At 40.3% G+C, this 24,335-nt stretch overlaps 1 protein-coding gene across 4 annotated transcripts in view; it reads right to left on the bottom strand.

Moving 5' to 3' along the window:
- Window positions 1-24,335, bottom strand: part of GRAMD4 (GRAM domain containing 4) — a 108,638-nt gene that overhangs the window by 19,583 nt on the left and 64,720 nt on the right. For all 4 annotated transcript variants that reach the window (XM_058190063.1, XM_058190062.1, XM_058190064.1 and 1 more), the window contains 7 exons: window positions 12,876-12,996; window positions 8,099-8,154; window positions 5,924-6,056; window positions 5,450-5,475; window positions 4,165-4,256; window positions 2,726-2,817; window positions 253-301 (listed from right to left, as the gene is read on the bottom strand). In XM_058190063.1, the coding sequence (XP_058046046.1) occupies window positions 253-301; window positions 2,726-2,817; window positions 4,165-4,256; window positions 5,450-5,475; window positions 5,924-6,056; window positions 8,099-8,154; window positions 12,876-12,996 (569 nt within the window). The remainder of the gene's footprint in view (window positions 1-252; window positions 302-2,725; window positions 2,818-4,164; window positions 4,257-5,449; window positions 5,476-5,923; window positions 6,057-8,098; window positions 8,155-12,875; window positions 12,997-24,335) is intronic.

The following is a 24,335-nucleotide window of genomic DNA, read 5'->3' as shown; positions in this document are numbered from 1 at the left end:
GTGAAGAGGAAACATTGGGCCAGCATGGCTTCAGCCCGGTCTACCCAGTGCAAAGAGGAAACATGCCAGCAGTTTGGGGAGTGGCATCAAGCTGGCCATGCCCATCCAGTTGGCCACACCCAGTCAGTCAGTCACGTCACCTCCCCACCCCACCGAGGTCAACTACAGCCCTGATGCAGCCCTCAATGAAATTGCATTTGACACCCCTGATATAAACATTTCAAAAGTTATCTCAACATCATTTGGACTTACAATAGGCTCAGAAACTTCAGGCACAATGCTCCACTGTATTCTCCACCCTCTAAAAAAAACAGGGATTTGCATTAAACAGGAACACTGGTTTTCTAACAATGAAACAGGAGAAATCCTTTTAAAAAGCAACTCATGAAGGCAACAGAATATACCTTTTCAAATTTAAAAAAAATTCTTTAATATAGTCCTGACATCCGTCTTAAAGGGAACTTGTAGCCCTGAATGTCCAATAGACTACAGTAGATCCATTAATAAAATGTATAGCTAAGATTTTTTAAAAAGAAATAATTAGGCTACTACAATAATGTTCTTGCACGTAAAGTATTCATTCTATGTAGATTATTTGACTATGCAATTGGGATTTAACATAACACTAATTATGATCAATAAAATATTCCATCACAGAATAAAAATATAGTAAATAAGTAATTTATATTTCAACTTTCCTGAAAACATGAAATGGGGGGGGGTGGAACACCTATACATTTATTGTATAAAAGGATGTCCATAAATACATGTGGAAATGGGGTTATATTTCAAAGTTCATCTTTTCTGGAAAGCCACATGAATCTGTCAATCAGTTCCTGATTACAGCGATCACTTCTCACATTAGCTATTCTCAATGTGTGGCTGTTTGCTATGAAGACAATGAAGGCAGCAATTTTGCAGGCAATGAATCTGAATAGACTCTACACAACCCAATGGAACACACTTGCTGACTTGAGTCTAAGCCATTCCATTACAAGAAATGCAGGAACAGTAGGAGTAACAATAATATTAGGAATAAATTTGGCACATGAAAATGTGATGAAGGAGAAGGGTTAGGGAAGGATTTACTAACACGCCCACAATTCAAATTCTAGGATTTCTTGTTTACTTTCTCCTCTTATTATAATTTGTAAATTGTGCTGGAATTCATATTCCCCAAATATCTGAAAGGCAATTTAACTGATTTGCCTCCTTTCCATTCAAACGTAACACGAAGGGTGAAACAGAAATCACATTTCGTTTGCAAGTCTAATCGAAATGTGTTGATAAGTATGCACAGTACATTACAGCTGTCGTAATACTGTAGAAGTAAAATAAAATCCTGGATGAAAGTCGAGACCAAACCCACTTTATTTAATCTATGTAATAGAGAATATTTCAGGTTCTCTTACTCTTTAGGAAGGGTTGGGAGTTCCCGAGTTTCTGAACGGCCCTTGAAAGAAGATTTTTTTCCTTGATGAACTAGCACTACCAGATACTAGTTCTTAAGTAACTTATTTCTGGCAGGGAGGAAATTTATAACATTAAGTACTATATTTAGACACTCCCTCAAGGCAATACTTCAGTTAACTAGATGGGACATGTATGCAGTTTGGTTGGCAACAGGTTGAAAGACTAACCCTGACCAACCAGAACAATGGGAAACTAGCTTGGCTAAACATAATCCAGCAGTCAGGACACCCAGTTAATGAATACAGAAGCCCAGTCAGTCCTGCTCAGTGGTCTGTATAGTAGGCCACCTTGCTTCTGATTATGCCAAGCACAGTTTCTGGAGAAACATCAGGAACTTTGTTTCCTAGACTCCTGTCTCCAACCTTGGCAACTTTAAGATTTGTGGACTTCAACTCTCAGAATTCTTCAGCCAGCTTTGCTGAGGAATTCTGGGAACTGAAGTCCACAAGTCTTAAAGTTGCCATGGAGACCTCTGCCCTAGATTACAGTCACTAAATCCTGAAGACCAACAGGATGGTAATAGCTTACCACCACCTACTTCCAAGAGTTTCTCATCTCTCCATACTAGAGAAGAAACCTGATATTTCCCTGGTGGCCTCTCACCCGCGTATGAATTAAGCCCAACGCTCTTTAGCTTCCCAGCACTGCCATGGTTGGCCAGGTGGAATAGGCAATTCACCTCAGACAACTTGCCGACAAGTCCATGTGGGATAACTCAACTCAATAAATGTTGTCTGCCACTGGTTTTTTGACATTATTTCCATTAACAAAAATGTAAATAATAGTGAAGAAATAGAAGCAGGTAACATTTCTCGCGTTGAGTTATCCCATGCGGAATTGTCCTGCAGTGAGTTGGCTGTGGCAAAATGGCCGCACCGGGGAGGCTGCAGCAAGATAGCTGTGGCCAGTTGGAGATGGTGAGATGGCCGCAGCGAGTTGGCCATGGTGAGTTGTCCTAGACTCTTTGCCAGATGCTGCCATCTGCTGAGACAGTCAATAAGCTAGAAACCGGGTATTTCCATGTGCAGTGCAAAATTTTTAAAGCGCGAGAGCACCAAAGACCGGAATTTCCTATTTCCTTACCAATTTTTAAATTAACTGCATTAAATAGGAAGACTATATAAAAATACGTTATTTATTGATTTATTTAGACAAGCTTATACACCACTTTAAATTGCATAAATTCTAGCAGTATATATACTCCAGTATTTGAGGCATACCTATAATTGACAACATATTAAAGGGTGATTACCTGGCTATGAGGTAATTTAGCGACAACCTCAAAATTGCTAAAAATAAGAACATAGGAATGGCCCAGCCATGCCATACAGCATTCATGTAGATCTACAAAAAAAAAGAACAAATAAATCCCATTATCTTTACATGCAATTATTATGTTATTAACATAATATTATGTTAATAATTATTAACATAACAAAATATTAACAGCAATGGATAGGAAACTTTCATTGCAACCCTACATACCTTGAATTATGAATAATGAATCACATTATTGTAACTATGTAAATTTAAAACAAGCATTCCTAATGTCATGTATTTCTTAAATTTCTATCCTGTCTTTGTTCAGAAGCTCATGGAAGCATACATGCAGTATCTTTTTAGGCATGGTTTCAGGGTTTTTTTAATTAAAAAGAATCTTGCAATATTTATTTGTATGATTGATTGTTAGTTTAACAAATTTACACATACAGTGACTCATCTCACTGAACACGATGCTGATGGTATAAAACTATCATAACAGAGGCAATACTTAGTCAATTGAAAGGTTTTCTTTAAGTGTTACTTCTTAAAAATATATTAAGTCTTCTTTTGTTTGGAATGAGGGAGGCAAAGGTAGAAATAATACAGGTAGTCCTTGACTTACAACAGTTCATTTAATGACTATTCAAAGTTGCACTGAAAAAAGCAACTTATGACTATTTTTCATACTTTCAACCCTCGTAGCATCCCTATGGTCACATGATCAAAATTCCGATGCTTGGCAATTGGTTCATATTTATGACAGTTGCAGTGTCCCAGGGTCATGTGATTACCTTTTGCAACCTTCTGCCAAGCAAAGTCAATGCGGAAGCCAGATTCACTTAACAACCGGGTTACTAGTTTAACAACTGCAATGATTCACTTAACAACTGTGGACGATGAACCTTCCAAAACTACTTGTGACTGATTTTTGAAGTTACGATGGATTAACCTGTTCCATTGCATTTTGGGCACCTGGCAATTGGCACACCCTTACGGCTGTTTGTAGCGTCCCATGGTTATGTGACAATTCTAGACGGGTTTTTTTGCAAGTTTCTGGCATTTACTACCAGTTTCTGATAAAAATTGCCCATTGGGAAAATGGCTTTGCTTAACAACTGCTGTGTTTGCTTAATGGCCATGGCATTTGCTTAACAACCACAAAAAAATTACAAAAAATCTGGTCCAGTCACGTAATACCTCGACTTGCAATGCCTTGTAGCTGTAATAAGTTAAGGACCACGTCAATGCACTGAACGTAACAGATTTGATATTAAGCCACGTTTTCAAAGAAATCATGAACAATTGCAAATATTGGGTAGAATTGTTAGTGATTTTTGTCATTTTCTTTTCTATAACAAAATTTAAAATAACAAAACATTATTCTGGTAGTCAAATTATGTGCTGCTCAATTAAGAAAGAACAACTTACAATAAAGGCAATAGCAGAAGTGTAGACAGAAAACCAGTCGGATAAGGCAGAAAGATTCTTCACAAAATTTGTAACCGGTTTGGCACCTCTCTCTAGGCAGAACAGAAAATATAGATATAACTTTAACTATTATTTAGTTAACAAGTAACTTAGTTTACAAGTACAATTTACAATGGCACAAGAAAGTACATACAAAGACTAAAAGCAGAGACAGTTAAATTTTTAAAATCAAATCAAATCTCATTCAGAATTTTTTTTTACAGATAATCCATAGTCACCCATTTGTATGATCTTTGTATCCACAATTTCCTCTTACTTCATATTTAAGCAAAACTATCTGTAATTTTTCGAAAGTCCAGATGCTAGAAACTGAATAATCGACTGATTTACATCACTTGATTTATTTAACTACAAATTAATGTACAAAGAACGGCCTCCAATGAAACAGAGAAATGATAAAGGGGCTTTGCTCTTGTTATGATCCACTTCACACAAGCAAATTGCCTCTTGAAGTTCATAACAATGAGCATCTTCATCTGAACTTATTCCCAAATCATTCATATTGGAAGCATCCTAAATCTAATTTGTTTGCTTGTTCTGTGGCATACATAGCTCTCCTTAGTTTCTCCCTGTAAAAACTCTATCAAGTAAACTTATTCAGAGACAGAATAATAGTGGCCCAAAGTCTAAAACTTGGTAGCCTAAAACCTGGCTTTCCCTGCTAGTAATATTTAACCACTATACTACACTGCCTCTCTTAGTATAAGAGACAGCAACAAAATCTATCATTTGCTTGCAGTGCATATTCAGAATGAACAAGATCTACTGAAATGTCACTCATTTCCATTTGGTATGTCATCCCATCACATATATATAAACAATATAGGTAAAGGTTCGCCTCACACATGGCTGCTAGTCATTCCCGACTCTAGGGGACGGTGCTCATCTCCGTTTCAAAGCCGAAGAGGCAGCGCTGTCCGAAGACGTCTCCATGGTCATGTGGCTGGCATGACTAAACGCCAAAGGTGCATGGAATGCTGTTACCTTCCCACCAAAGGTGGTCCTTATTTTTCTACTTGCATTTTTTACGTGCTTTCGAACTGCTAGGTTGGCAGAAACTGGGACAAGTAACGAGATCTCAGCCTGTTATGCGGCACTAGGGATTCGAACCGCTAAACTGCCGACCTTTCGATTGACAAGCTTAGCGTCTTAGCCACTGAGCCACCGCATCCCTTTGAACAATATAAACATATATTGAACAATATAAACATGGTTAAATACTTACTTAATCTTCTCATATTTTCTGTTAGCCTGAAAGTAAACAATAAACATGTATAAAAGTCCCTTCGAAAATTAATGCATTTCTGTTTGCTATTAGTACATCTATTGCAGACTTGATTCTAAAATGATATGCATATGCCTTTAAAGATAAGATATGGAATGGTAATACATACTGTTGCTGATTACAGAAACACAAAGACAAACACTTGCACATACATACACATAAACAAATGAGAGAGAAAAAAACGAAGAGAAATACATTTGACAAAAATTAGTAGTTTTAAAATTCCATTTCATTATAAATCAAATATAAGAGTAACAATTAAGAACTATACGATATAGAATATAAGCCAATATCAATTTATGGTAGAATTAAGGAGCCTTTAATTAATATCATTTGTTACCTATATACATTGATCCAAGGGACTTTTACGTTTATTGTCTTTACATAAGAAAATAGCTTTCCAGTATAATTTACCGTCTAGCACTGAGCGGCTCTTCGGTTTCCACTGTGTTTTCTTCTGGCTGAAATCTAAAGTCTTCAATATATTCTCCAAACTTATCATAAATCCACTTCTGAACTCTTGAACACACCATGTGGCTGCGTTTATCTAACAATCAAAAAAACACATCACATTTTTCAGTGACTTCCAAAACAATCAGTTCAAAACAGAAGCAATTATTCTGAAGCACAACTAGATATCCTTAAAATGGCAGGATAATTAATATTAACAGAACCTATTGCTCTATAACATTCAGGAAACTAAACCTGTTCATTGACAAAAGGGCTCGCCAGGAATTCTCATACTGGAATCGTGTTCCATCCGTGTCTGAATATACTAATCCCCGGTACCCAAAAGATTGGGGGCTGATGATCTAAAGCAGGTCTCCAACCTTGGCAACTTTAAGACTTGTGGACTTCAACTTCAAATTCTGGGAGTTGAAGTCCACAAGTCTTAAAGTTGCCAAGTTTGGAGACGCCTGGGCTAAAAAGAGAGAAGTTTACATAAAAGGTCGTAAGACAGAAACAAGGGTTTCAGTTGTGGCTCATATAAGTAACCAGGCGTTAGAAGTGAGAATTTAATAAAATACTAAATAAAACAGCTTTGCAGAAGAGCTCATATGCATGAATGAGAACTCCCATAAATATTATTATTTCAAGTCCTCTGTTTCAAGAAATACTGTATTCATTCCAGAGGTGGTATTCTTCTGGTTCGTACCAGTTCAGGCGAACCGTAGCGGTCACTGAGGGTGGGCCTGCCCACCCACCCGGACGTAATGCTGTCCTATTTAGCCGCATTTTTGAGGTGCATGCACGGTGCGTGAGCAAAGCACATGTGCGGAAGGCCAGGTGCACAAAGCGAGTGTGTGCACGTGGGAGGGTGAACCGGTGGTAAGCATTTCTGAAACCAACCGCTGATGCATTCGTTCATTCATTCACAAAGCAACCAATTATGAATTTAACTGCTTCTGAAAAATTATATTTATTCATGTATTTTACAAAGAGAACTTGTTAGGTTAAAACCACCGTAAACTATTTATTTTGGTTTTATTCTTGTAATATTTATTTCTTTTGAGGCAACAAAGAAAGCCATCTCCTCCACGGTGTAATCCCCATCTTCAGGTATGGTAACAACCCTTGATAAATTTCAGCAAAGCAAGTTCTGCCTTATTTGTAGGATTCTTGGGGAACAGGCCTGAACTGCAAGGTAGATTTTGGTAAAGCTTGATTGAGATAAATCAGTGTACTAATTTTTCTTGCAGAGGGAAGGCCTTTACGATTGCCAATCTGGTAATTTCCAGATGTGACAGAACTCATATACCATAATCCTCAAACATTTGACCAGGATCTGTTGATAGTTGTGAATCCATACTTTTCTGTAGTATATTTTTAATGAGTATCGCCAAGAAGAATATGTTACACATGGGAACCCACAGACTTTACATTAGGAAAATGTTTTTTTCTTTCCCTTGTTCTGCTTGGAATAATTGTTTCTTACTCCAACAAAGAGCATCCTTTCAGCCCTCCCCAAATGCGGATGGAAGGACAGACATAAAGCTGGACAATTATTCAGCTGTCCATGGGACAGAGAATACAATGGCTGATTTAACTAGGTCTCAGCCTTCTTATTTTTTTTTTCTATGCTGAGCTGAGGATATGGATTAGCTGAGTTTCTCTTTATCCTTTTCAAAACTAATCAAATTTAAATTTAACTAATCAAATTTGTTGCTGGCAATCCTTATGATTTATATTGATATATTGACAATCATTTGTGTTGTAAATGTTGTACCTTGATGAACATATCTTTTCTTTTATGTACACTGAGAGCATATGCACCAAGACAAATTCCTTGTGTGTCCAATCACACTTGGCCAATAAAAACAAAAATTCTATTCTATTCTATTCTATTTAGATTTTTCTAAAAGCCAGCTTTTATTTTTATTCACTTTCAATGCAGAAAGGGACATCAATTTCTACATAACAGAATGTGTTAAGGCAGAGAGATGCACATTCTGCTAAATATTTCATTTATAAAACTCTACTACTACTGTAACCAGGGGCATTCTCGATCTTGTTGCTCTTCCACACTCCTACAATTAAAGTAAAGTCCGTCTGCAATCATTAACCGTTTTAGTAAGGAACCAGCTATACCTGTTCCATTCTGTGCTTTGGGGGGCTGCTGGGTAGATGGAGGCGATTCGTCTGCTCTAAAACAAATTAAGAAAACAAATGCGATTTAGAATACATTCACTGAACAAAACAAAACAAAACAAAATAAAATGTCAATATTTTAAAGGAACAGAGAGAGGATTCTTAAAATTTCCACAACGAAGATGAATCAAAGCAGCTGCTTTGAACAGCCAAGCTGGGACAACCTGTAAGATTTTTAAGTCAATGGCTGCTTTCCAATTTGAAAGAGCTGCTTCATTTATGTCAACATGCTCTGTTGAGAATGCCTCTTTTCAACCATCTCTAGATTTACCACCTACCAAAAGTACTCTAATAAAATTTATTTTATTTTTTAAAATGTATTTATAGATCTAATTTATGTACCCATGTCACAAACAAGCGACTCTGGGCAGGGTACAACAAAACTGAAACAGTAACCATCTAAAACCACTATCCTGAATAATTATTTTTTAAAACGTGAAAACTATAAAAACAGAGTTTAAACAAAGTATAGTAGATGAAAGGACATCAATAATAATGGAGTCACCTCACTGGCTTGCCTGTCTAAATTTAATTTTGTAGAACAGCATACACATAGAAGTGGAAAAATGAGAATATACCAACAGAGGAGGAAGTGATAAAGAAAATCTTGGACTGTGCTGAGATGGATAAACTAACAAAGGAGTTAAAAGAAAAAGAAGAGTTGAAATATTACATAGTATGGAACAAATCGTATAATTGGCTAGAGACTAGAAATACTAGATGATGAAAAAAGGTGAAAAGCTTATATATACATGTATATAAAATGGCAAGGTATCAAAAGAAAATGAATAGCTAGAAGGATAGATAGGATAGAAGATAAAAAGAAATAAGAGAGAACGGGACAAAAAAGAAAAGTATAATTAAATGAAACAAGAGGGGGAATAAGGATGTAAATATGAGAAGAATAAGGAAACGAAGCTGATGTAAAGAAGGAATATGTTTTATGTCAATGTATGTTATGTATTCTTGTTCCTTTTTGTTAAAAAATAATAATTTTGTATTCTGAAATCGTGAAAGACTAAAATGCTTAGGTGGATCTAAGGCTCATGATCATGCATGCCTTGTTCATCTACTGAATGGATTACTGCAATGGGTTCTACATGGAGGAGCCATTGGAAGAACATCTGGAAGCTCCAACAGAATAAACCTCTGCATGCAGGAAGTTATGGGCAGCATATCTCAATGGACATGTGTTATACCACTGCTCTGAGAGCTGTAGCATTTCCTAATATACTTCTGGGTGCAATTGAAAATGCTGGTTGTTGCAGATAAAGGCCTTCTTAGCTTGGTGCTGGAATATTTGCAGCATCACCTCTCCCTGGCTGATTCCACCCATCCCATTAGGTCTGGCAAGGAGATATATGCTGCAGGTCCCATTAATTAAAGGATGTTGTCTTACTGAACCCCCAAAAGTGGGGCTTGGACTAGAGGACCTACAAGGTCCCTTCCAACTCTGTTAACATATTTACAGAGCACCATATCCCCTGAGAATATGAACAAGCCCTGAACAAGCTGGATTTACAAAATCAACCCCAACTCCTTAAAGACTCAGACAGGTGGGTAAGGAGGTAACTGGGACCTGTTTTCTAGACTGGATTTTTACTTTGGTGGTCAGTATAAATTTTGTACACTGGGTGCTTTTTGTTGCTACTTTGTATGTTTTATGTATCTTATTATCACCCAGAGTCACTATGTCAAGATGGGCATCTATATAAATTGAGTAAGTAAGTGTTTCACTCTTCCACGTTATGATACAGTTGTGTATGGTGCTTTGTAGGTTTGTCCTGGAAAGTTGCAACATGCAAAAGGTAATTATCCCACCCTCTTCAAATAAACATTTGAGTGATTGCAGCATGCCTGAAATGAGATACCATCTTCTTTGAAATCATGCATAGAAGTGAAGGTTTTAATCAGGGAGGAACTCAAGAAAGATACCTGATTGCATTAATGATTAATAATATTAAAATATATGAGCTGAAATACTTTCGGAGCAGCCCTCCTAGCCAAGAACATATACAGTATGATATCAAGTTATCCTAAATTCTATGCAAGATACCTCTTGTAGAATGATACTGTGTCTGTTTTAACATCTTATTTTCTTGTAACTGATTTCTATAAAGTTATTGATGGCAAAATCAAGTCAATGTGTATTTTGACACACTGCAATTAGAATAGCATGCAACAGGACATGAATGGCTCATGCCATACAATTTTACACAGCAGCAAAGTATAGGTTTGCATTTCCAAATCCATCTCCACCTCAGAAATATGCAGGATTGAATGCCAAAAAATTAACATTTTTTAAAAAAAAGTTCTATAGCTAGCAAGTGTGATGCAAAAATTAAACCTGAAATCCAGCCAATAATGTCTCTGAGCACGTTGAAAGTGGCCCATAGTTTGAAACACTATATATTTAGACTTTAGACATCTTAAGAGACTTACTCTCTAATATTCTTCCCCTTTACAACAAGCAATGCTGAGTCTATACGAGGAAGCCCAGCCTATCCCAAATGTTTTGGGATGTACTCACAACAGACGCAGATATCCAAAACATTGGATTGTCTATTCAAGAGTCTAACAGAATAACATAATTGGAAAGAACTTAAGAGGGTATACATATGGGTTATACATATAAGTTTATCCATATCTATTAATAACAGTGGTGGGATTCAAATAATTTAACAACCGGTTCTCTGCTGTAATGACTGGCTGGGTAGGCGTGGCCATGGTGGGCATGGCCAGGGGGTGTGACAGGCAGTTACTCGGCCTCCTGCACCTCCCTGGAAGCAAAAATGGGCCACAGGGGGCACACTGCAGCCCCCCGTACCCTGTTTTGCGCCTAGTAGGCCTCCCTGAAGCCTCCTGGGAGCGAAAACGGGCCACTGGGGGAGCACCCCATACCCCCCAGTGCCCCATTTTGGGCCTAGGAGGCCTCCCTGTACTTACCTGGGAGCCAAAATGGGGCACGTGGGGACTCCTGGAAGGGGCGGGGAGGGGACAGCCAGCCATTTAACTACTGGTTCGCCCGAACCGGCTGAATCCCACTGATTAATACATTTCAATGTGGTTAACAGTTCCAAAAGTACTTCAGTATTTAAATACTCCTAAAGGCAAATTTTGAGTTACAAGGGTTTAAATGCATATTGAAAAAAAGTAAAATTATCTACTTTTTCTCCAATAGCTGACTAGGAAAGTACTAGCAATTCATCCTCTTTCTCTTTCTTCCTCTTCTGAGCCAGTAGCATTGCTTAGGAAGAGAGAGGGAATCCATGCGTTCCCCATAACCATACAACAAGGAAAATGTGTTCAAAGTACGTGTCTGGTTATTTTTTTGGAATAAATCATTAAAATACCATTACAGCACTAGCAAGTTTGTGTCTCTGTAATCAAGAGTACAAATTAGGGTTGCACATAATCTTGCAATATTCATTTCCACAAACCAGATCAGATGAATACATCTTAGCTTTTTCTTTCTTGCAGTCATCAGTCTAATTTAAAAAGATTTTTTATTTAAGTTTCTGAGGTTCACACTTTTGATAAGAGATGGAGATTAGTAATCAAGAAGCAGTGGACTATAGCTTCCATCAAACCCACCCAAAACACATCGAAGTAGGGAAGGCTAGTCTAAAATATGTCCTGTACGTGAGTGCGTAAAGTAAATAAAGGAGAACATTTGTAGCTCGGGGTTGAAATGTCCTTGGTGCTCTCTGAGCTTGCTTGTTTTCTTGCCGATGCTTCATTACCAAAACTAGGTAACATCGTCAGGGCTAGTCGTTGTCACTATCTTCTAAAGTGTTGGCAATTCCCCCCAGCTTGGTGTCGGCTGCAAATTTCATGACTTCTCCCTCTATCCCCTCATCTAAATCATTTAAGAAGATGTTCAGAGGTGGGATTCAGCGGTTTTGTCTGGTTTGGGCAAATCAGTAGTGGCGACTGCGGGAGGCTCCGCCCACCGACTGAGCCTTATGCACGAGCAAAGAGCACGGTGGAAGGCCGTGTGCATGTGCAGAGGAGGCATGTGTGAGCGAAGCAAGCGTGTGCGCGCACTCACATTTGCAAACCAGTAGGGAAGGTAAGTGAATCCCACCTCTGAAGATGTTGAAGAGCACTGGGCCCAAGAAAGAACCTTCAGATACCCCACTCCATGCTTCCCACCCTGTAGATTTGGTTCCATTGTGGACTCTATAATAAATGTGGTCATATAGGAAATAACAAACACAATTACAGCCCTCAATTTGCCAGCAAGGCACTGCTAGCATTAATTATAGTTGTGTTATGTGATAAAACTTGCTTGCAGCTTGTAAACTACAAGAAGCGACAGAATGTAATTTATACCAGACAAATGGGTGATCAGACCATTTCAAATCATTTAGACACTTGTTCCCTTGGCAAAATGCCTCCCAGAAGCAGATGCTATTTTATTGCAATCCTTATGCATACTCATAGAAAAGCCACTAAAATTCACACTATTGTATTATTTAGTATTTCTTTTCTATATTTCCGTGGTAGAAAAAAGATAGGATGGGAAGGGAAAATAGGGGGTTAGAGAAGACAAATTTCTTGCATTCATATCCCACTTTTTGAAATGAAATATCTTAGAAAGCATCATACAAAAATAAGAAGGTAGATAGAAACATGCATTCATTGCGTTCAGGAAAAGACCTTTCTCTTTTAAAACTCAAATTACCCTCTATCTTGCAGTCAGATTCCTCCTTACCTTGCTTTTAGAATTTCACTGACTTTTTGTTCCAGTTCTATCCTCCTCAAGCGTTCTTTTTCTAACTCTTGCTTAAGCGTTTCAGCGTTGGTTTCTTCTCTCAGCTTTCTTAGCTCCTCCTCTGTTAAAAACGGGAGAAAAAATAATCCAGGTATTACGTTTTCATTATAGACTTACTTGTGAAGGTTTTGTGCCACTCTAAACAATCAAAACAACCAGGCAGCTTACAATTCTCCCATGGAATAATTAAAGCTTTTTTTTTTTAATCAGAATATTCTTAACAAAATAAATCACACAGCAGGAATCCTCACCACCACACCAGTGGATCTACAACAACATTCTGGCATAAGTTCCTTTGGGACTATCAAAGATCATAGCCAAGCCACTGCTCTTCCAACTAATAAGGAAAGAATCAACCTTCACATGAATCACTGAATTAAAAATGAATCGCAAAACATACTCTCACACACTGCATTCAGGAAAAGGATGAAACTCTGGACTTCACAACTCCATTATTAGGCATCTATAGCACTTCAGGAGAACAAAATTATTATTTGACACACAGACAGTATTTCTTTGCATGCACTACTGCATAATCCATATCACCTACCCATGTTCTGCATCAATTCCAGTACACCAGGCTGCCTCCTTGGGTTACAACGTGAGTAAAACTACATGTGGGTTGTCATTTTAACAATCGACCCAATTTTTGGGTGATTCTTGTCATCTTAAGGAAACCCAGGGTGATAACTCAGGGTTAAATTACTTGCTTTGCTTTCAGAAGGATTAATCTCTGCCCTCTTAAGGAAATGAATGAATCAATAAATGAAGACGCACCAGGAAGTGGAAGGAGATCTATGTAATATTCTGGATTATGGTTGCCAATCACAATAGTCAATATTGGGTGAGAGTTATTAACAATTTGTCATTCACATGGCGACTAAAGTCACTGCTGAAACTATGAATCAGGTCACAGACATTAGCGCTGTTAAATTATTAATGGTGGTGCCCTATTTTACAACAGAGGATAAAAATACTAGGATCTGAATGAAACTGGTAACTTGGAGTTCCATTAATAGGAAGATAGCTCTTACACTCCTAAAGCTTGGTTTACACTGAAGACGCTACACATAACATCAATAAGCTGAATCACTGTATTCAGATTTTAAAGGCTGGCTGGCTGGATTACAGTTACCTAATGCAGAAATCAAAGTAGCCATTGTTTTTGTGCCACATGGCATCATCTGTGGGGGTTTTTTAACCTTGGTTGCCAACCATAAAACCTGGGAAAACATCATGCAATATTTAGGAATTTACCAAAACTTAAGGCCTACCGCAACATTGTTCAACAAGACCGGTGCTACAACAGGGCTCCCTTCATCAAATAAAAATTGTTCTAAGGAATGGGATTCGGAGTGTTCCAATTCTGTTGGATCATACCGTTGGATGGGGTGGATACTATGGGAGACAGACAGTCCTCCCCAACAAAGGTAGTCCTTGACCTATGACCACAATTGAGCCCAAAATTTATGTTGCTAAGTGAGAAATTTGTGAAGTGAGTTTTGCCCCATTTTACAACTTTTCGTGCCACATTTGTCAAGCAAATCACTGCAGTTGTTAAATTAGTAACCCGGTTTTTTTTTTTGTTGTTTACATTTATATCCCGCCCTTCTCCGAAGACTCAGGGCGGCTTACAATGTATAAGGCAATAGTCTCATTCTATTTGTATATTTTTTACAAAGTCAACTTATTGCCCCCCCAACAATCTGGGTCCTCATTTTACCTACTTTATAAAGGATGGAAGGCTGAGTCAACCTTGGGCCGGGCTCGAACCTGCAGTAATTGCAGGCTTTGTGTTCTAATAACAGGCTTCTCTATTGCCTGAGCTATCCCGGCTATCCCGGTTGTTAAGTGAATCTGGCTTCCCCACTGACTTTGCTTGTCAGAAGGTCGCCAACGGGGATCACATGACCCCGGGATACTGCAACCGTCATAAATATGAACCAGGTGTCAAGCATCTGAATGTAAATCACATGACCACGGGGATGCTGCAACGGTCGTAGGTGTGAAAAAGGGTCCCACGTCACTTTTTTCAGTGCCGTTGTAACTTCGAATGGTCACTAAGTGAGCTGTTGTTAAGTTGAGGACTACCGACAGTCAGGCCCTTGTAATATTAATATTACAAGAAAAGCCTCCAAGCAGAATTGTTTACCTCAATGTCACAGATTAGGAATAGGATACACTTCACGGCCAATGGAGAGGGTGCGCAACTTGGGCGTTCTCCTGGATGGACGGCTGTCTTTTGAAGACCATTTGACGGCTGTCTCCAGGATTGCTTTTTACCAGGTTCACCTGGTCCGCCAGTTGCGCCCCTTTCTAGACCGGGATGCCTTATGCACGGTCACTCACGCTCTCGTGACATCTCGTCTGGATTACTGCAATGCTCTCTACATGGGGCTCTCCTTGAGGAGCACCCCTCGTGGCTCCCACGTAACACCTCTCCTGCGCAGACTGCACTGGCTGCCTGTGGCCTTCCGGGTGCGCTTCAAGGTTTTGGTAATTATCTTCAAAGCGCTCCATGGCATAGGGCCGGGCTACTTACTGGACCGTCTGCTGCCACCGATTGCCTCTCACCGACCCGTGCGCTCTCACAGAGAGGGACTCCTCAGGGTGCCGTCGGCCAGGCAGTGCCGACTGGCGACACCCAGAGGAAGGGCCTTTTCTGTGGGGGTTCCCACCCTCTGGAACGAGCTTCCCCCAGGACTTCGCCAACTTCCTGACCTTCGAACCTTCCGCCGCGAGCTTAAGACACATCTATTTATTTGCGCAGGACTGGACTAGGATTTTTTAAATTTTAAATTTGGTTTTAAATGGGGTTTTATTATTTATATTTCTATTTTAAATATTCGGCCTATTGAATAAGTTTTTTAAATCAATGTTTTATTCTGTATATATTTATGTTTTTATCTGGCTGTAAACCGCCCTGAGTCCCTAGGGAGATAGGGCGGTATAAAAGTATGAACAAACAAACAAACAAACAAACAAACAAACAAACAAATAAATAAATAAATCGATACCTTCTGATTTCATAAGAAAAGTTCCAACACGTTTTAAGCAACAGCTGATATTAGATCAAGAAAACCCGACCTAAGGCTAACAATAAAGGGGACATCTATAGTAGGGGTCTCAAACTTCATTTCATTGAGGGCCACATCAGGGTTGTGTTTGACCTCGGAGAGGCAGGGTGGGCATGGCCAGGCTGAGCGTGATCCAGGGATGAAATGCTTCTGTTTCGAGCCAGATCGCCTGATCTGGTAGTGATGGCAGCAGGTGGTTCGGAGAAGCGGCAGCAAAAATCCCTGCTCCCCCACCCCGCATGGCCAGCTGAGCCACGGTCATCAGACGTTGTTTTGTTTTTTTTTACTTTTAAAAGTATTTTTTCTTCGGCCAAAAAAAATGCTTTTAAAAGGCTGTTCTGACGATCCCAGCTGAGTTGCCTGATCGCCAGAGCCTTTTAAAAGCATTTTTTACAACCTCTTCAGCCCAAGAGGTTATAGAAAAAAATGCTTTTAAAAGGCTGCCCTGACAATCCCAGCTGAGTTGCCTGATCGCCAGAGCCTTTTAAAAGCATTTTTTACAACCTCTTCAGCCCAAGAGGTTATAGAAAAAAATGCTTTTAAAAGGCTGCCCTGACAATCCCAGCTGAGTTGCCTGATCGCCAGAGCCTTTTAAAAGCATTTTTTACAACCTCTTCGGCCGAAAAAAATGCTTTTAAAAGTTTTTTTTTAAAAAGTTGACCACGCCCACCGTCACATTACCCCCCCCCCACCAAGCCATGCCCACAGAACTGGTAGTAACAAGTTTTACATTTCACCACAGGCGTGATCAGCTCAACATCACTCATGTTGGGGGCACTTGTGGTGGCCCGAGCGCTCTGCCAGCGAAAACGGGGTCCTGAGCTCCGTTTCTGGCTGCAACTGCCTCCTGCAACCCTTTTCAGTGAAAACAGAGCTCGGGAGGGGGGGCCTCCCGAGCTCCGTTTTCGCTGGCAGCGGCACCATGGGCCGGTCCTTTGCTGTTTCCAGGGTGGCCCTGCAGGCCTTGAGTTTGACACCCCTAATCTATAGGATGTATTCCAGAATTATTGGATAGACACTAAGAAGTGGAACAGTTAAATAAAATATATTTAAAAAGCACAATTGCAGTGCATAAGCTACTTTGACAACATTTACTCCCTTCTATATTAAAAAAAAAAAGTTGCTTACCTGGAGTGTCAAATGACAGTGTGGCATCAGAATGAAGATCTTAGAACTAATATATGCCTAGGATGATTCAGAAATAGCCTGAACTAGTTTCTGCCATTTACCACCTGTGTTTTATAAGCTTAGTAGCTGAGCAAACAATTCTTAAAAGGTCATTAAAATAACATGAAGGCAAAAGGACAAAGATACTTTTCATTAAGCGCAGCTTGTGTAATCCACTGACCTATGATTTTCTACATCTCTGATGTAGTAAAAGCACAATTTGTAAACAGGTTGGCAGTCTAAGATAACTCAGAAACATACTATGGAGCACAGAGGGATCCTCTCTAAAGCTTCAGTAAAAGCAGTTCATTATTGTGGCGTGAACTGTCCTTTTTAGCAAGAAGTCTTAATCAGATGCTACTCAGATATTCATTTGTTCTGCGGGAGACCCAGGTAAAGACATTTGGCAATGAAAAAGAACTGGCTTGCAACGCATTTCAGATAGGGGATATAATCATGGGTGATTACTCTGGAGCAGTTTTATTCTTTCCATCCACGAGGACTGTTTAAAATGAATTAAGTAAACAGTTTCAGGACTCAGTCCATCCATCCCCCAGCAGAATGACTGTCCGAAACCATAATGAGACCAAATCTCATGCAGTAAGAAAAGCCATCAAAATGCAGGATTTCCTGGACTTCCCACAGAACTTCTCTTTCTTTCTTTCTTTCTTTCTTTCTTTCTCTCTCTCTCTCTCTCTCTCTCTCTCTCTCTCTCTCTCTCTCTTTCTTCCTTCCTTCCTTCCTTCCTTCCTTTCTTTCTTTCTTTCTTTCTTTCTTTCTCTCTCTCTCTCTCTCTCTCTCTCTTCCTTCCTTCCTTCCTTCCTTCCTTCCCTAAATTATTTACATAACATACATCCACTACTCTACCTAGACCAGTGATGGCAAAACTTTCCGGCACTCATGGAAACATCGTGCGTGCATGTGCGCTCGTCAGGGAAGCGCTCTGGAAAAGCTGAACTTCAAGGTTCTAGCGCACATGCGTGCCTGACGATCAGGTGGCGCATGTGCAGGGAGGTTTTCGGCACTGCTGCACACACAAAGGACAGCTGATTGTCGCATGCATGTGCATGCCAGAAACCCAGTAGACAAACAGGCAAGACTGCACATAGGGGGTGTCATGGCATCACGTGCCACTTTGGGCACATGTGTCACACGTGTCATCATGGACCTAGAGCCTGACTGATACACACCTACACAGAGGCAAGACTTAGTAGACACACCAGTCCTTGAGGAAAAAACGTGCTATGTATTGATTTATTAACACAGATGCATCTGTGGGGGTGGCTGATAAAGAGGTTAGAAATAATTCCAGAAGCCATGCCTGGCATGCTTGCCCAGCCTTGTTATTCTTTCCAACCCAATGGAATTTTGCAAAGAAATTACGTAAGGGAGGCCAGGACTCTGTCAGCAAATAACTCTTTGAAATCTAACAGAGCAGGACCATAAATATGCCAGATTTGACTAGCAGCTACAAAAGAAAAAAAATCGCCCCAATGCATCTGTGACTTGAAATGCGGGCAATTGTTCTGTTTCTAAATCCCTCTGTTCTACACATCATATGGTCCACATTTTTCCAATCTCATTTACCAGCTACAACTATATAGAACTAGGTCTTGTGAAACTGCATTATTTAACTCATGGTTCAATACTAAGTTGCAAGCTACAATAAATTTCCAAAGTTAGACCTCGAAGTTCCCAGTTCAGGATACAAAAAGAATTGTGTACAAACAGCCCTCAACCACAATTCAAAGCAGAATCTCAGTTGCTCAGTGGAAGCAGTAGTTAGTCAAGATGTCACGTGACTGCCCATGTGACCGCTTCACTCAACAACCACAATCTCAGCACTTTGGTTGCAGTTGTTAAGCAAATTTGTGGATTGTTAAGCAGGCAGTCCTGGGTAAGGAGCAGTGGTGGGTTGCCCCCGGTTCGGACCGGTTCACAAGAACCAGTAGTAAAAGCGGCGGGAGGTTCCGCCCACTGACCATGACATCATCAGGAAGCTTCTGCGCATGCGCAGAAGCGAGTGTGTGCAGCCCCATTGCAAATTGGCAGTAAAAGTAAGTAGAACCCACCCCCTGGTAACAAGTGTGGGGTGTCGGGGGGGGGGCATCCGGGGAGATGTTGGTCAGGAGCTGAAAATCCTTCCTGACAAAATCCAAGCAGGATTTTCAGCTTGGCCTCCCCACCTGCCTGAGGCCCCCCATGCTCCTTACTTTACTGTGCTGCCTCTCTGTCTGGGTTTTGGCTTCCTCTCAACTCTGGGGGCGGGATAAAAGTGCTGCCTGCCAAATGATTTCTGCTCCCCTCTGTGCACTAAAGGAAATTCCTTCACAGGGTACAAGAATGGAGCTAAAATCCCCTGCTCCGTTTCTGCACCCTGCCAAAGGATTTCAGCAGCCCTCGGTAGGCAGCTCTTTCCACTAGCCACAGAGATGAGAAGGAGCCAATCTAGCAGGCAGCAGCAGCTTGCAACTTTTCTTCCTGGCTTCCCCATTGACTTTCTCAGGAAGCCAGAAGAGAAGATTGCAAATGGTGGTCACATTGTCATGAGGCACTAGGCAATGGGTCATAAATGCAAACACGTTGCCAAGCACCCAGGTCAGGATCACGTATCCATGGGTTGGTTTCTACGGCTATGAGCAGTCATAAATTGAGGACCACCTTTAGAAGAAAATAACTGTTTAATGTTTGAAGCTAGTATGAGCAAGATAGATCCTTGAGCATCATTTAGTAAAACCTAGACCTAGATCTGAATGTTGATCTTTTGTGAATTAATAATCTGAAATAATCAATTTTTCTTGGATTAGTATACAAATTTGATATATAAAAACTTATGTACTTCTCTAAACTTTAATATCCAGTTTTGGTTCCAAATGTATTTTAAAAGTATATTCTTTTAAGCAATTTTAAACATGAGTTCCATAAAAATGATTTTGTTCTGAATTGTTTTTTTAAAAAAGTAAGATTTTAAAAATTGAACACTAGAGGGAACTGAAGATTATAATTGAACACTAGAGGGAACTGAAGAATATAAACTTAATTTACAAGTCTAGAATGGAGCAAAATATTCTAACGTTGGGCATCTATTTTTTGAAAAATAGACTCGGAAACTAATAGTGTCAACAGAGACATCTGTCTCTATGGAGAAATTAAATAAAAGATGCTTTGGAAGGGGAACAAATTTTACCTGCCAGGATTGAGACTTGAGTTGAAAGTGGGTTTACAATGGCTACAAGAATGACATGGAAAAAGATGTTACACTAACCATACAAAAGAAACTGACTGAAGACTTACAGTAATAATTAAAAGAGCTATCAAAAACATAAACTAAGAGCGTCACAGGGACAATTTTTCTATATTTAATTTACAAAAGAAGCTTATTAAAGTTTCGAACAATCTCATGAAAACAGTCAAAGAAAAAAATGAAAAGAAATCAAGTACTATGACATTTGAATGTACCAAGACTGTTGGAAGTAAAAGGAAGGAATATAAAGTTGGTTTATTTGAGAAAGAACACAAAATAATAGAGTTGGAAGGGATTTTGGCAGGGAGGGAGGGAGGGAGGGAGGGAGGAAGGAAGGAAGGAAGGAAGGAAGGAAGGAAGGAAGGAAGGAAGGAAGGAAGGAAGGAAGGAAGAATCTATCTAGCAGGGTTTTCAAGGAAGAAACACGTTTTATTTAGCATGCGCTATCCTTATTTTGGTTAGGCCATGCTGGGTAAAAGCATAATACCATCTTTAGTTTCTAAATAGTCCAACTAATCCAAATATTTTGCTAGTAAACAGTTGATTAGCTTCAAGCAGAAGGGCACAGTAGAGTGCTGTAATTATAACAGCATCCTAGCTCTGTAGCAGAACTCTAGTTGGTGAGGTGCCAGGCATTAAGAGAGCCAACGAGGTAATGTAGGTCAGCAAAGCCAGATCACTCTATTTGAGATGATTAGCTGTCAACTGATCCATTGAAAGTGGCCTCAGCAGAAATTAAAAAAAACAAAAAAACATCCAGGATTCAATCTGAACAGAGTGATCTGTAGGACAGGGAACATTAAGAACCGCATGAGCTGGCTTAGAGAGGAAATACAGATCAGTTGGGTCAATGTCTGGGAGGTAGACAATTCCCAAAGCGTACATGATTTGTTTACTCTTATCACACACAATTGGGGAACTGAAAAGGGAATTGGGAGATTATGCTGAATTTTCTTTACTATATAGTTCAGCATTCCACACAGCCGTCCTACCTTTGCTTAATTATTTTTCATTTCAAAAACGTTCAGCTCACTAATTAAAAATAACATCCATAAGCACATATCCAAGGCAGGAGACATATTCCATTCCCGACAAATAGTTGTCCAATCATTTCTTGAAAACTCGAGCAATACAGCACCCATAATTCCAGCAAGCAAGCCGTTTCACTGCAGTTGTTGTCAGTGTCAGGAAATTTCTCCTTAGTTCCATGATATCTCTTTAATAATCTTTGTTCCAATCTTCATTTAATTTAATCATAATCTTCATTTAATTTAATTTTTTAATATTGAGGCTGCCCGATTCCACAATTCTAATAGCTTACAATTAAAGAAAATGAAAAAGAAACATATATATATATATCTCAAAAAGTGTAAAAGATACAAATAAATCTGTAGATATATTAAGTTCAATGTGGAAAGAATTTCAACAACTTTGGGAGATTAACTCTGCCTTCAGCATGGAGTTTGATCCTCACGGGGGCTCAAGGTTGACTCAGCCTTCTTTCCTTCCGAGGTCAGTAAAATGAGGATCCAGATTGTTGGGAGCAATATGCTGACACTGTGAACTGCTTAGAGAAGCGGTATATAAGTATAGGTTTGTGATGGTGAACCTATGGCACGCATGCCCAAAGTAGCACACGAGGCCATATTGCCCGGCATGCACAGGGTTGCCTGTTTGTCTTCTGGGTTTCTGGTGAGCATATGCGCACAACAATCAGCTGTCCTTCACGCACATGGCAGTGCCGAAAACTGGCATGTGCATGCACACTGACCAGCTGATTGTCGGGTGCGTATGAGTGCCAGAACCCGGAAGTTCAACTTTTCCTGAGCACGATCCCTTCACGTGCGCAGCAGTGCTGAAAGCAGTGCGCATGTGTGCCGGCCAGCTGATCGGCAGGCGCGCATGCTCACTAGAACCCGGAAGTTCAGTTTTTCCAGAATGCGGCCCCAACGAGCATTTCACACATGCGACATTTCTGCGTCACCTTTTCACCGTCATTGGTCTAGTGCTATTACTATCGTTATTGCTATTGGGTTTTATTTTTGTTTTATACTGTTCTGCCTCACAAGGAATGCAGTGCATTATACCAACAGGATAATAAAAATCCTTTCAATAAACTGTTTCTGCGACCAAGAAAAACAAGACTATACAATTAAAATAAAAGTTATTTTTAAAAGGCAGTTGAAAAGACTAATCCTAGAGAAGCTGTCACCCTGGAAATGGCTGGGGGAACAAACGCATCTTCACTTGTCATTTAAAACAAGGCAGCGTGGGAGCTAATCACGCTTCCTTCACAAACTAGCCAACTCAAAAGCAACTGAGGAGAAACTTTTGCAGAAACTTTTCAGTATGAGGCTACTCATTCAATCTATATCAAGGTAGATATTTCCAAGCATCTTGAACGCATCTGATTTCCCCCAAATAGCACAATCTTTTCCTCTTTTACAAAGAATGCTAATGTATATTTATTTATTTTTATTTATTTATTTATTCATATTTTTATGAATAATGTGTGTATGTGTAATGGGATGTACGGGTGACCTTGGACATCCTAGGCCCGTGATGACGAACCTATGGCACGCGTGCCCAAAGCAGCATGCAAAGCCATGTCGCATGGCATGCATGGCCTTGCTTGTTTATCTTCTGGGTTTGTGGTGCACATGCATGTGCGACAATCAGCTGTCCTTCGCATGCACGGCAGTGCCAAAAAGCGGCCTGCGCATGCGCGCCGGCCAGCTGATTGTCAGGCACGCATTTACACTAGAACCTGATAGTTCGGCTGTTCCGGACACGGTCCCTTTGCACGCGCAGCAGCGCCAAAAGCCAGCCTGCGCATGCACCCCAGCCAGCTGACTGTTGGCCACACGTGTGGTAGAACCGAGAAGTTCAGCTTTTCTGGAGCACAGCCCCAAGGAGCATGTGCATGCGCGACGTTTCCACGCAACCTTTTTGGCACTCGGTGCGGAAAAGGTTCGCCATCACTGTCCTGGCACTGCTGCCTAGGAATCAGACAGGAGAGACAGGAGACACTGTTCTGACCTAGGCGCCCTTAAAAAGCAGGAAGCAGGAATTGGTCCCGCCAAAACCTCTTTTATTTACACGACTGTAAATGACTTTCATTCACAGTCAGCAAGGTTTGTCCAAACAGTTTTTCAAAGGAATATTTCTCAACACACCTTATCTCACTTGGCAAGCTGCCACGTAACTTGTTTCCAAACACAGAGTAAGGCAAAACTTGGCACAGGGTCTCTTAGAGTCATGAACAGAACTTTTTACTCCTGAAACTACCAAACGAGCGAATTGTTTCCTGCAAAAGCCCCCTCCTCGATCGCTCCTCTTTTGTTTCCTATGGAAGGGGCCAATCGTCTCCAAGGTGTGGCTTTACTCCCAAGTCGACCCTTGCTTTCTGAGTCATTCTTGTCTTCTGGCAGCTCTGTGTATGTGCACAATGGGAACAGTCTCCAGCTGTTCCTCTGCTTCACTGCTGTCAATCTCGGTAACAAGGTGTTGTCTCACAAAACAATGGTGTGTGTTAGAGTAAGTGCCCCTGTAGCTCTTTATAAAGAATGAAGTAGATGAGTTTGGAGATGAACTATAACAAGGAAGTACAGCATAACAAGATCTGCATGATTGATGTGAGCCCTGCTATATAGACTGAGAAAACAGCTCCAGAGGAAGGCTAAATTGAAGCTGGCTATAGTAACCAAGTCTTCCAAGTCTGTGTTGTGGTCCGCCAGCAGCCTGCAGAGCTGGCAACGGAGTCAGATAGCGATGAGGCTGAGGAAGAACATGGGCCAGTCCTGGAGGCTGGGAAAGGCCCAGATGAGGGCTCTGCGTCAAGAGGCAGAGGTGGGGCCAGGGCCATCGGGGAGTGATGTGCGGACTCCAGAGGCTGACAGTAGTGAGACAGAG

This window comes from Ahaetulla prasina, chromosome 7 (assembly GCF_028640845.1).
Source record: "Ahaetulla prasina isolate Xishuangbanna chromosome 7, ASM2864084v1, whole genome shotgun sequence".
NCBI lineage: Eukaryota > Metazoa > Chordata > Lepidosauria > Squamata > Colubridae > Ahaetulla > Ahaetulla prasina.
This window is presented reverse-complemented; position numbering and strand designations above follow the sequence as displayed.